The sequence below is a fragment of the Rhinolophus ferrumequinum genome, chromosome 19 (assembly GCF_004115265.2).
Source record: "Rhinolophus ferrumequinum isolate MPI-CBG mRhiFer1 chromosome 19, mRhiFer1_v1.p, whole genome shotgun sequence".
NCBI lineage: Eukaryota > Metazoa > Chordata > Mammalia > Chiroptera > Rhinolophidae > Rhinolophus > Rhinolophus ferrumequinum.
In genome coordinates this window covers 49,699,988-49,714,149 of record NC_046302.1, presented here as the reverse complement: position 1 = coordinate 49,714,149, position 14,162 = coordinate 49,699,988, and the positions used below count along the sequence as shown (strand labels likewise).

Sequence of the window (14,162 nt, the reverse complement as noted above, 5' to 3'; positions counted from 1 at the left end):
AAAGACATTATGGGACAGAAACCCAGGAGAGGTCAAGTGGAGTCAACCCCAAAATGGCTAGAAAGGGAGGAGTATAAAGATAGGAGGGAAAAAACAAAACTCCCTTTCAAGATGAGTCTGTAACAACAATTGCAAAGCACATGAGGAAAATTAATCTGAGAGTCAAACTCCGCAAAGACAACTACTCCTAATGAGATAAAAATAACTGAGTAATCTAAAAATAACCAAACTGTATGTACACTTACATTGCTTTTCTCAATTATATCAAAGAGGCACATAACCATGCTAGTAGACATTAACAAAAATAGACTGCAAAAGGTCACTTTAATACTAAACAAAGGTTTAATCCAAAGAATAGAAATAATCAACTACATTCCCTAAAAGTTAAAAATCTTAGAAACTATTTCTTAGACCATTATTTTAAATAACATATTTGTATTTGAAATAGAGTATTATCACAGATGGTTTTGGATGAGATAGTTAAGAATAAGAAGAAAAATTGACTGTTTTAAGAAAGTTGCAAGAATATCTGGTATAATTTACCTCTGATCCTAAACGACTATCTGCTGACATCCGACAAAAAGAGAGCAGTGCTTGGTGGAAAGCAGGAGACAATTTCCTAAAAGACAATATTGGATGAAAAGGGTCAAGACCAAACAGTTACCACTGGCATTTAAGGAAAAAGTAAGTTACAGTTTATAACTCCCATTCCTGCATTAATCCTACACAAATGTTCAATGGATTTCTCATCTACCATTGACTGCAAGAGCACCTCACTGCAGAATTATACAGTTGGAAAAAATCAGCAGTAACAGCTGATCTTATAATAGGTTGATATTATGCGAATAAAAGGCCTGTGAATGAAGGGGATCAAACCTGAAGTGGTACCGCAGATCAATGACATAGAAAGAACCTGCAAAATCTGAAATGAGGACTTTTCCCTCCCCAGTTCTCTATGGTCCCAGAGAGGTAAACAGTGGACATAAAGGTTGATCTGACATGCTGCTGAGAGGAATTACAGTTTTGCAGATGTATATAATGATAACGATAAATGTTAATATTAGAAATCCACATAAAAGAAGTAAAATTTTAAGACAAGTGAAGGAGAGGCTCATTCAACATTCATGGTATATTTTAAAGAAAGTATTTTTTGTAATTGAAAATATTAGCCTATGTCTGTTTCTAAAACAACACCGGTCTTTATGTAGTAGTATTTATAAAGTTATTACGATGATAGTACTTTATGTACTCAATCTACAAAGAAAGGGGTAACATCAAAGGTTACACAATAGACGTTATTTAATACACACCATAAAGTGGCACTCAGTAATTTCTATCATTAGAGAGTTAGAATGGTGTGACAAAGCTTGGGCTGTTTGCTCATTTATATTTTCCTCCCATAATCTTTCAGTGGAATAGGGAATGGGGGGTCAGGGGGAGAGGGGCAGAAACCATCCAATCACTGTAGCCAGAAACCTCAAATCCACCTTTATACTTCCCTTTTCAATCAATTCAATCGATCTTTTACCTTCTAACTACCTTGCAAATCTATCCACTTCTTTCCAATACAGGACAGGCCACAATTGTTTTTTAACTTGGATTCATTCAATAGATACCCTTAGGTTCGTTTCCTCCAGTCTTGCAACCCTCCAAACACCTCTACCCTAGATTACTCTTCAAAACTTAGATACCATCATGTCCCGACTTTAAATGAGTTAACACAGCTTATATGACTCAATCTTTGCGTAATTCTCCAACTTCATCTGCCGTCATTCTTTACACTTGCATTCTTCGCTTAAACCTTATTAAATTCATAGTTTCCCAAATGCATGGTTTGCTTGCACAAGCTGTTCTTCCTTACTGGAAATATTCTTCCTCTTATTTCTTTGCCTGCTTAACTCCCACCTAATTGTCAGGTCTCAGGTTAGATAACACTTCTCCCTGAAACCTTTCTTGCTGATGACTAGGTTAGGTACAATGACCGTGTGTTCCCAAAGCAAGTTGAACTTCTCTTATATTACCACTTTTCATACTTTAATTATTTGATTGTCATTCTTTCTCACACTGTAAGGTTTGTGACTGAAGGCATTACCATACATTGTGAGGATTAAATAAGTTAGTACATAAACTGTTTAGAACTGTGCCTGAGAGATTAAAAAGAGCTCAGTAAATATTCCTTTCTTAAAATTACTTTTTTACATTATAAAATAAAATAAAAAATGTTAATTATATTTTGTCTCCTACACTAGAAAACATGATCATGAAGGGCAGGGACCATGCTTTTGTCATCTGAGTTCAATCACTGCAACCCCGTAAAAGGTAAATAAATGAATCAAGAGACTATTAATGAAACATTATTAGTAATGGAAGCAGAACAGGAAAAAGGACTAAGAGCAAAAACTGTTCCTCTCTTTCTCATAGGCAAGTTACACAGTACCAAAACGAGTCTGAAAATAACTGAATAGAGAAAAGGTAAAAAGCACGAGGTAAAGTGTTTGCAGCATATAGTAATGTACATGTCATTTATGCGTTTAAGTAGTTACCCAAGATAGAATCTACGCCATTTATGGTTCATGCCTTTTTAATGTAATTTAACTTAGCAATTACTTTGTGATTTTGTGTGTGTGTGCGATATGTACTTTCCTATGTGTGAATGCCAATGCAAAAATTCATACATCTGGTCTGCAAAAGCAGTTCAAATAAGAACTGAAGCTCTTTCAGTTTGACAACATACTAAACACCGGAAAGAAGCCTTCCAAAATATAGGATGCATACTAACCTATTGGGTTTATCAAAATGGACTGTGTTTTTACTTGATGGAGAAGGAGATGGCACTGCTTCTCTTTCTCTCCTGGGTAAAGAGTTTGGGATGTTCTCTTTAGGAACAGTGGAATCAACTTCATCTGATTTTGAAAGATGGATATCCTTGTTTTTTCCCTCGTCTGAACTATTTACAACTGAACTCTGTCCACTGTCTTCAGAGTCTTTGTGAAGAGACTGATCCAAAGAAGGTTGAATAGAGTCACAAACTACTGGGATGGCAAAGTGTTCACTTTTGAGAAAGTCCATTTCACTGCAGAAAGAAAAAGAAATTATCAGACAACAACTGTATTTTAAAAAAACTTTGGCAATAGCATAATGGGTTTAATGCCTTAGAAGTATAACATATTAATAGAAAATGGTTTGGCAACTGATTAATCTTTTCTGAAACATACACACTGATGCTTCATATATGTAAAAGTGTAGCTATAAATTCAGTTCTTCATTTGCAAAATGGGAATAATTCTCTCTAACCCACAGGATTATTATAAGAATTAAACGAAATAATGAATGAGAAATGTGTACAACACTAATGTGACGAAGTTATTTTATTGATATTGACAGGACTCAGGGGAAGTAAAAAGTATCTTATTCCTTGCTTCCAGGACATAATTTATTGTAAGATCACTACATTGGTTTAATTTTTTTTTGAGGGGTGGGGGTAGGTGAGGGGGAAGGCACATATTAAATATATAAAGCAATTATAAGACTTTTTTTTCAGAAGTATTATAATGTGAAAAATTATGTCCAACAACTGAAATATTATTATGTGTTTTTATATAATCTGCCAATTTCATTTAAAAAGGTTTTTTTAGAAATTATGATTAAGTACTAACCTTTCAAGTCTTCTGATTTGTTCCATCAAAGACCATTTCTCGCTGTTTAATAAACTAATTTTATCTTCTAATTTCTGTACTAGCAAGGAGTTCTAAAATCAAAACAGGAGAAAAAGAGAAACTGAAGATCTTATACTTTTACATATTTTAAATATTTTGGAGGCCTTGACTAGTCAATTAATATCGCTCACCTCTAAAGTCTGAGGAATTTCAAGAGTTGGAGGAAGGTTGCCTGAAACTGGTGTAAGAGCCTCCAATTCACTTTCTTCTACTCCACTGGCCACATCTACAAGGTCTTTTCCAGTTACCTGATGATTTCCAAAATCTCGATAAAGTTGCAATAAGTCTGGAGGTTTTGGAATATTTAATCCTACATCATCCCATAGTTCAAAATCCTAAAAGATAAAAAATATTAATATAAAAACAATCTGAGGCAATTTTACTCTGCACTTGAGATTTATTTTATTCCTTATTGCCAATATCTTAAAAACCCAACATAATCTTGTTATAATGTTAAAGTACATGGTACAAGTAAGTAATCATTCATAAACTTATTTTTACATCTTCCACTGTCCAATATTATTCTTGTAAGTTTCTTAATATTCTAAGTAAACAGGTTTAACTATCTTATACGTCAAGATGTTGCACATAATCTTTTATTAAATCTCTCAAAAATGTAAACTATCAACTTTAAAGCTTGCGTTAACTTTCAAGTTTGTAAAACATGTTTAAATATTTGCATGAAGTCATAGAACATGTCTAGATTTAAGAAGCTTTAGTTCATAAATTGTACCTATTATAAGTAAACTATGAGTGGCATTAACTTTGTTCTTCCTTTCTTTATTATTCCAACCTATATGTATTTAGTGTAATCTCTGGTGGGTAAGCAAGCAATTTAATCTGCTTGCCTTTCTGCTGTAGCTATTAGACTCCAATTTATATTATTAAGTATACTTCTGGCAACTTTCAGAAACCAAACAACTGCTCTTCAATTTGTTGTGTATGAAGCATTCTCTTGAATTCAATTTAGTACAATTTTATTATTAAAGTACAAAAAGGCAAAGTACACTGCAAGCAGTCTGTGGGCAAAACTTTTTAAAAGAGCTTTATAAAGTTCCAGAGTAATCAATCACATGCAAATACATTGCCCTGCCATTTTCTTTTCCTCTAATACATCAGAATTTAGTACTAATTTGATATCTTGTAACTTATTTATAACTTATATTTATTTGAATGTTCTAAATGTGATACTCTCAATCCTTTGAGGGCTCAATGGATAATGGGAACAACTATTATTGAGGGTTAAATCTGAGGCAGATAAGAGATAGGTATTAGAAATGAGGGCTTTGGAGAAAAGTCCAAGTATGAATTTCATATCTGTCTCCTCTTACTGCTGTTATAAATTAATTTGAAACTTAAATAGCTCATCTGTAAGATGGGCATAATACTTATCCTTGAGGGTTTTACTGAGGGAAAAACAAAATGTTTATTAAGGCTTTAACACAGTGCTTGGCCTACAACAAGAACAAATTTAATCCTTAAAAAAATAAATAAATGAATAGTACAAATAACATTCAAATGTCCATTTATCCACCTATATTCATCCAATATTTACTAGATATCTACCCTTTGCTTAGAACCAGGGATAAAATGATGTCACCATTTAGGGACTTGCACAGTTAAAGAGTGGGGACATAAAGAAATAGGTGGAACCTAAAGTATCACAGGTATTATGATCACAGGAATGTCAAGAATTCCTAGAAAAGAGTCAATGTCTGTCTTAAGATCGGGGTGAGGAAAGGTTTCTGGAAATAGATGACCTGTGCACTCTTTTGGAAAAAGTTTCGGTATTTACGAGGCAGATGGCAAAGAGAGGATAGGGGAACCAATTATTTTAGAGACAAGGAGAAGAATGAGCAAAAAATACAAAACTCTGAAGGAACCAGGTATGTTCCGGGAGATGCAAGCCCTTGTGTTTGGCAGGATTACAACGAATAGGTGAAAGATTTAATGTTGAAGAGGCAGGTAGAAAGATAAGCTAAAAAGAAAGTTGAGAGGGCTTATAGATTCAGAATTGACAAGAAAGGACTTAAAGCAGAGGGCAGGAGAGATGACTGATAGGAAAAACAGGGAAAGATTAGCGAGGTGGAGATAATAAGGGGAAAAGACATGTAGTGGGAGTAAGACAGTGACAAAGTCCAGAGAATGGCAGTGGGAGTGTGGAAACTTCCTAACATAGAGTACAGAGCCCTGCTGCGGGAACCGGGGAGCTTCGGGAATTAGACCATGAGATACGCCATCATCTACTTGGAAAATAGGGGACAACGGGGTGCTCAGTGAAGAGACAAGTTTTATTTAAGGCAAAAAGGACGTTCTGAGGAGAAGCTGAAAATATAGAAAGTTTATTTGTGATTAAATAAGTTTCAAATAGCACAATAGAAAAAAAGGATGGGAAGTAAATCAGTCATAAAAGAAAGAACTAGAAGGAGGGAAGCAAAGAGCGGTATGACAGCGAGTGTATGCAGATAAAAATATGAGAAAATTATCAATAAATATTTTAATTTATGCAGATACAGAGATGAACGAGAGACTCTTTTAGTTTCAAGGAGCTTACAGTTTAGTCAGGGAGACAAGAGATAATTCCAGGTAATGACAAACGCCTAAAATGGGGGTATAAGAAAAAAAATAAAATAGGGTGAAGAGTCTTAAATCTTGGTCAGAGGCTGAACATGAGAGGGCTTTAGGCAGCACTGTTTTCAGGCCACCTGAAATTACCACAAATGTTTAGTGGTTAAAAAACAGGTTATTGATGAACATTTCCAATGCCTTTCAAAAACAAAACAAAACAAAAAACAGCTTTACTGAGGTATAATTAACATACAACAAACTGTACAAGTTAAATAAATCCACAAGCTAATTTAAAACGTACAGTTTGCTAAATTTTGACATATGTATATACCCCTGATTAGATCACCACAATGAACTTGAAAGAAAATGATCTTGTTCACACTCTCAAAAGTTTTCTTGGACCCCTTTGAAACTTTTCCCTCTTATTTGTCATACCTACCCTGTTCCTAGGCAAATACTGATCTGTTTTCTTTACATTCCTTAGAATTTTATATAAATGGAACCATACAGCAAGTGACCTGTCTGGTTTCCTTCATTCAGATTGATCTGTGTTGTATTTATCAGTAGAGTTCATTCCTTTTTGTTGCTGAGTTGTATTTCACTGTAAGGATATAAGATTTTCTATCCAAATTTCTATTCTTGCTCTTGGATATTTGGGTTGTTTTCCAGATTTTAAGTATAAATAAAGCTGCTATGAAAAGTGTGTAGGAATCCTTGGGCATATGCTTTCATTTCTCTTGGATTATAATATCTAGGAATGGAATGACCACGTCATACGGTGATAAATGTTTTAACTTTTTAAAGAAACTGCCAAAATGTGTTAGAACGTGACTACCATTTTGCATTCCCACCAGCAATGACGAGATTTCCAATCGCTGAACATCCTTGCCAAGACTTGGTGCAGTCTTGGATACTCTAATTAGTGTGCCGTGGTATCTCATTGTGATGTCTGATCTTTGTTAAAGCACCTGTTTAAATTTTTTGCTTTTTTGCCCATTATTTAAAAAATGGGGTTGTTTTCTTATTATTAAGGTTAGAGAGATCATTATATACTTTGGATACAAGTCCTTTATCAGTCCTTTATTGCAAATATTTTACCCAATCCATGGCTTATCTTTTCTTTTGCTTCAAAGTAGCTTTCAAACAGAAGTCATCAATTTTGATGAGAACAAATCTCTTGAAAGCACCATCCTTTTGGTGTCATATCTAAGAAATCTAAGGTTGCAATAAATTTTTCTACGTTTTCTTCTAGAAGCCTTACAGCTTCCTCTTTACATTTAAATCTATGATCCATTTGAATTAATGTTGGCATATAGCGTGAGGCATGGTTGGAAGTTCATTTGGAGGGGGGGCATATGAATATCAAATGCCCCCTCGTTTACCAGTTGTAAAAGAGACTATCCTTTCTGCATGATATTTAGTTTGCACTTTATCAGAAATAAAAAACCCATCTATGTGTAAGTCAATCTTCATTCTCTATTACGGCCCATTGATCTACGTGTCTGTCTCTATGCCAAGAAGACTGTCTCGACTACAATATCTTGAGGTCAGGAAAAGTCCTCCAACTTTGTTCTTTATTAAAGTTTGGCTATAGTACTAGGTTCTTTCCATTTCTATAAGAATTTTGAAATAAACTAATCTCTACAAAAAATGCTGGTGAGATTTTGATTGAGATTGCACTGAAAATACAAATCCATTTGGAGAAAGACAACATTGAATCCTCTGATCTATGAGCATAGTATCTCATTTAGGTGTTCTTTGGTTTCTCTCAGCATGTATAATGGCCTTCAGTGTACACAGCTTTATCCAATTTATCCCTATGTATTTCCTATTTTTTGATACTTTGTAAATAATATATTTTTTAAATTCAAGTTCTAATTCTTGCTAGCATACAGAAATACAATTGATTTTTGTTTATTGATCTTATATCCTACAGCCTTGCTAAAAATCAATGATTAGTTTTTTTGGATAGTCCAAAGGATATTCTACATGTGTAATCATGTGAATAAAGACAGTTTTATTTCTTCCTTTCCAATATGTGTGACTTTCATTTCTTTTTCTTGCCTTGTATTGGCCTGAATCTTCAGTACGCTGTTCAACAGAAGCAGTGAGAGTAGATATCCTTGCTTTGTGCCTCATCTTTCACCATTTACGATGTTAGTGATACGTTTTCTATAAATGTCCTTTCTGAAGTTGAGGAAATTCCTCTCTATTCCTAGTTTCCTTAAAGTTCTTTTGGGGAATAGATATTCGCCTGCGTCAGATATTTTTTTTTGCATCTTCTGAAATGATGATATAATTTTTTTTCTCTTTTCATTTCTTAATATGGTGAGTCACAATGACTGACTTTTGAATATAAATCAACCTTATATTCCTTGGATAAACCTTTTTACATGTTGTTGGATTTGATATGATCAAGTGTTATATAAAATTATGTAATGTTACGTAGAATGTTACGTAGAATAACTGAGGGAGTAACTGAACTGCTATCTCCCTCCCTTTGAGAACATCTATTTTTATTAAACAATCCATGGAATATTTTATCGACCAATGGAATATACCTGATTTGAAATGATGGCCTCCTGATTTCTACATAATAAACTCTTTGGTATTTACTTTCCTAAGGTGCAAGCTCAAACTAATCTATTAGCACTAAGTAGTCAAAATATTACAGGGTTGGGAGATAACACTAAAACAAGCCATCTTTCTTTGTTTACAAGATTCTATCAGGAAAATAAAGTTCTAAAGTTGCCTCCTATTCAAAACACAACTTATATTCACACTCTCGTTGAAAATATTCTCTTAATTGCTGTTATGTATTTATCATCTTAATTATTATAGTTCTACTGAAGACATTTTTAGTTAAACTGTTTTTACAAATATACATTAATCTGTACGACCAAGTAAACGTTTAAAGTAAAAAACATCAGCACATTCTATAAATACATGAGCATATGAGTAGATTATATAGTTACTGGGGAGTTGTAAAAAGCTACATGGAAAGAATGAGAACTCTTTATGTAAAAAGAAGAAATCTGTAAGTCAATAGAATACTAGACCGGATAGGCAAGAAAATACTGTGTTTGGTAACCAGCCTTATAGAATTTTACTATATGCATAACTTAAAAAAATTAAAGAAACTAAATAAAAGACAAAATAAGTATATTTTAAATTAAAAAGGAAATAAATGATTGTTAAAAAAAGTACCTGATCATCATTTTCATCTGAAAAGGTTATTGATGTAAGCTTGTAGTTATTCTTCAATAAAAATTCATTGACTAAGAAGTTTAGAGCTCTCTTTTCAAGAGGTTTGATTGGCTCCTGGAGGCGAAATAAGATACAATACCATAAGGTTTCCTCCTTCAATATTTATGCTATTTTATGTGGAAGATACTTTTAGATTTGTCATTCACCCACCTGAATTTCAGGACTTGATTTGTAATTTTTTCGTTCCTGTAAAGGAACTTCGTGTTCTGGTGGAAAAAATATATAAATAATATTTTAATATTTAACATTTGAAAATATCCCAGCTACTTCTACATTGTCAAAGTAGAAAAAGTCTCAAAAAAGTTTTATGTACACCACCTGCAGCCTTTGTCAGGTTGGCTCGGAGGGCCTGAATGGTCTCCTTGGCTTTCCGTAGTTCAAACTCCAGGACTGGACAGGGATTTGGAATAAACACACACAGGCATCCAACCAAGAAAAGGGAAACAAAAATAAAAAAATAAAAAGCAAGGATGGGTATGAAAAAAAAATACAATCTGTATTGAAAACAGAAAGCATGCAATCTTTATGAAACTTGTGAACGCATGCAGCAGAGTTGATTTGCAAGCAAACTGGTGAATGTTTTCCATGGTTTGAGAATCCAGGGGACTATTGATAAAAATGTTCTAGCTGTCTGACAAGGAATAGCTCTATTTAAAAATAAAATCTATGGCATACTCTCATCTAGGTAAATAAAAATATTAGTAATCTAGGTGCTTCTGCCTCACTCAGCTGAGGTAAGAAAATGCAATGACATGTTTTCAGGTGATATAATTTTAGGGGTAAAGATAAAAACTAGATGAAGTCCAAGCAAATATACTTAAAGAAAACTTTAGGATTAAAAATAAAAAGGTATTTTTAAAGGTATTATCTAGAGTAACGTTATAAATCTATATACAAAAATGTTAGTGACTATATCCCTTCATTAAGATGATGAAGGAATATAGTTTAAATATTTAACAAATGTTGGGATGCCTATAAACTTTTCTACATATAAGCGTGTTTTCTACAAGCATAGATACGTTAAACATATATCAAAAAAAGTTCCGAAGGGTTTTTTAGGTTTCATTTAAAGCCAAAGGGTGTGTAAATAGTTTGCTTTTAATTTCTAACTAAGATCATTCTAAAGCAAAGGATTGTGCACAATTCTAAAAGTGTAATTATTAATTATCTAAGGATATTAAGTAAAATTATTCAGAATTTCAAATTTTCTGATAACTTTTCAAATAGATATTTATTCAAGTTAAGAGGTACTAATGAAACTCAAAGATTTCTCCTTTTATCAGAGTCTGATTATAAGATGAACATTAATATTGAGGAAACATTTTAATAAGCTCTTTAAAATGTTGCATTACGAATAAGATTGTCAAATAGTTCTGCATAAAAACTAACAAATTAAATAAGCAATTTTTTCTTGATTGACTAATAGCAAAAAGAGGATGGCAAATGAGATGCTATCAGAGACAACAAAGCTATAAAAATATATGGAAAAATTAGGATTCACTCAGTTTGCATATTTTCATTAAAAACTTAACGTGTAACTGAATCACATGTAGTGCATGAAGGCCAATTATTTTGATGCACAGAATTTCAATGCAGCAACATGGAAGCACAACTAAAAATCAGATGATGTGTATGTTACTATTTTGTTTTTGGTAGTCAGCAGTGCTGATCTGCAAACATTTCTGTGCAACAAAGTTAAAAATATTTTCCGTAAAACTTACACTTCTGGAAACTCTTAGAGTTTGTGTCTAAAGTTAGACTGCACATATTCAGCGTGTAAGATAAGTGCAGAGTAAGTTTATTTTAATGTCAAAACTCTAGGTAATTGATTTTGATTTAAAAATATTTAACTATACTGTAGGTAAAATGAGTATATATTTATGCTTTCAGCATCATTTACAATTTACTAAAACACATTACAGAACAATTGCAGATCAGAAATGCCCTGCACCAGTAGATAGAAATATGAAAAAAAATACAAAAAATGGTTATAACACAAACTGTGAAAAACTCAAATTCAACTGGTGAAAGTTTAGGTGATCAAGAACAAAACACTGAATGATCAAGGCACAGAAAGCCAGAAAACCCATGTCAGACGGCAAGAATTTAGATTTTTATGCACACCTACATATACACTGCCAAATGTCATTAAGTTACCAATGCTTTGAAAAGATAGTGCTTAACAAAATGAGTTCACTCTGCTGCATGTTTCTTAATATACAATATAGACTTTAAAAGACAGAGGCATATCTCTGAAGCTATAACGCGTCTCTACAAAGTAATTGCAGTTATGTGACAAAGTTCCACAAGAAAGGGGTAAACAGCTATTTTTACACATATATGAATATGTCTCTTCTTTATTAAAAAAATATTGGCTTAAGGCTCAAAATTAATTATGTAACAAAATACACTGTACCAAACAAACTTTAAGTATTTTTCAAATATTGTAATTCTTCATGAAAATGTTTGAGGATGTGTATGTTTTTAAAAACCACTGTAGGAACCAACTACCAACCTGCTCATTCCACTATCCCAACACTCTAGCAGCCCAATCCTGCTGAATGCAATGTTATTGGAACTAAAGTAATAACTGCAAAGATGTAGGTATAGTCTAATAATGCATATAAAAATCTTACCAAGATAATTAATGACATAGTTAGTGTAACCAACTCCAGATGAGTTGAAATGGTTATTCCCCCAACCAGGGTTGAATAATGCTGGTATAATAGCAGAGGTATTTGAGTGCTAAAAGATCACGCTCTCATGACTTGGGAGATATACAACTGACTACGTGGAAATTTCAAAGCAGAAAACAAACAAACAAACAAAAACACCCAATTTTTTGATGCCCCAATTTAACATACTACTAATATTATGGTGAAATATTTGCTAGTCTTAGTTCATTCACAGCCTAAAATACCTAAACAACGAGAATAATGATGACCCTCTTATATATGACTACATCTAAAATTTAGATCTTCAAATGCAAATTAAAGGAAAGAAAATAATTATATGGCCAGTTTCTGGGTAGGAGTTATTTTCCAGTACAAGTATGTAACCATCTGAACAATATAATATATAAAACTAGATACATTTGGTTACTCTTGCTAAACTAAAATACCATGTGTTTAATATTTAACATATAAACTAAAATATATAACATCCAACATTTACTAAATTACTATATGTAACATAATACTACTTAAAATGATAATTAGATGGATAAATTAGTCCTAAAATTATTCAAATAATGTCCATTTGATTTGCTAATTTTTAGGTACTACTGATAGGATTTGGTGTTTTGATACAGCTGTCAACTAATAATGATTATGACAAAATCATGATTTGATACAGGGAGCCACATTAAGTTCTTCCAATGACTTCCTCATTCAACTGACATTGCTATTGTTTACACTGCTTACTCTTAGCTTCTGCTGAACTAAAAACAATTACATCTTTTTTTAACTCATATAATACTGTTTGAGACTTTTAAATACTCAATATCTCCTTTCTTGGGGAATGAATGAAAATCATATATCAGAATGTCATTTTTAATCAGGCCAAACTTCATCCTTCATGTTGAGAGGTAGCACATGGCACAGCTAATCGTGGGCTCTGTGGCTGGGCTATCTGCATTTACATCCTAGCTCTGCCACTGAAGTCTTAAATAATCCCTCTGAGGGCCTCAATTTCCTGGGAAGGGGAGGACGATGATAATTCTATAACGCAATGGGTTAGTATACATTTAGGACACTGTTTAGAATGGAACAAGCACTATGTAAAAATTAGCACTCACTTTTATTCATAATGACCACAATAGGTAAACATTTGGTAAGTTTTAATAAACGTGTACCAGTAAGTGGAAGAAAAAAATCAACAGAGCTGGTCAAGAGTGGAATCCACATTATGGGTGTTCTCTGATCCCATATTGTCCCCACAAGCTCCATTTGTCCAGTGTGGCATCCATCCTGTTCCAGGAGTGCCCACGATTCTGGTGGAGATCAAAGGACCTAACTGATGTCTATCTGCTTCCCCATGTCTGTCTAAGTCAATGTCCTATTGAAACTAATTCCTACAGGGCACTCAAGCATGACTTTAATGACAGACAGGCACAGAAAGGAACGATAGCAGACATCTGATGCTTAAAAGGAGCCAGGGCTACTACACTGTCAACCCCAGGGTGGACCCCCAACAGAATCCAACTGGCCTCATTTGATATGGGCAGAACACAGGAGATACAAATTGGTCTTCTGAAGTGCCTACAGATCCAACGGTGACAAGTGGAAGGCAGAACTAGGGTGCGGGGTAGGGAGTGGGACGACTGGGATGAGTTTGGTCTTCTTATTGGAATGGGCAAGGTCCTGGAGGCCCGTGCTGTCCCAACCATTAATCCTTTCTTTTCTGGATCATAGGACAATCAGGAGAAGTTTCTGGAGAGATGCTGTGATGGCTAGGGAATACCTGGGGAACTCAAGAGAAAGTTTTATTCACCCACGGGCTCACAAGCATTTTAACAATCAGTAGAGTTGTACTGGTATACAACACCTGAGTACTAGCCCTGGTTTGGAGAATCACGGGAATGAGGAGGTCAAGGTCCAGCTAACTTGGTGG

The 14,162-nt window shown here is 33.8% G+C and overlaps 1 protein-coding gene across 9 annotated transcripts in view; it reads right to left on the bottom strand.

Annotated features, from left to right (window-relative positions):
- Positions 1 to 14,162, bottom strand: part of RELCH (RAB11 binding and LisH domain, coiled-coil and HEAT repeat containing) — a 93,249-nt gene that overhangs the window by 56,769 nt on the left and 22,318 nt on the right. For 7 of the 9 annotated variants that reach the window (XR_004421057.1, XM_033087348.1, XM_033087349.1 and 4 more), the window contains exons 3-9: positions 9,870 to 9,941; positions 9,702 to 9,757; positions 9,492 to 9,605; positions 3,848 to 4,051; positions 3,657 to 3,748; positions 2,780 to 3,073; positions 544 to 619 (exon numbers count right to left, since the gene is read on the bottom strand). Coding sequence is in view for 8 of the 9 variants with exons in the window: in XM_033087348.1 (XP_032943239.1) it covers positions 544 to 619; positions 2,780 to 3,073; positions 3,657 to 3,748; positions 3,848 to 4,051; positions 9,492 to 9,605; positions 9,702 to 9,757; positions 9,870 to 9,941 (908 nt within the window). In the remaining variant the exon portion in view is untranslated. The remainder of the gene's footprint in view (positions 1 to 543; positions 620 to 2,779; positions 3,074 to 3,656; positions 3,749 to 3,847; positions 4,052 to 9,491; positions 9,606 to 9,701; positions 9,758 to 9,869; positions 9,942 to 14,162) is intronic. The other 2 variants (XM_033087354.1, XM_033087355.1) reach the window with 1 other exon arrangement.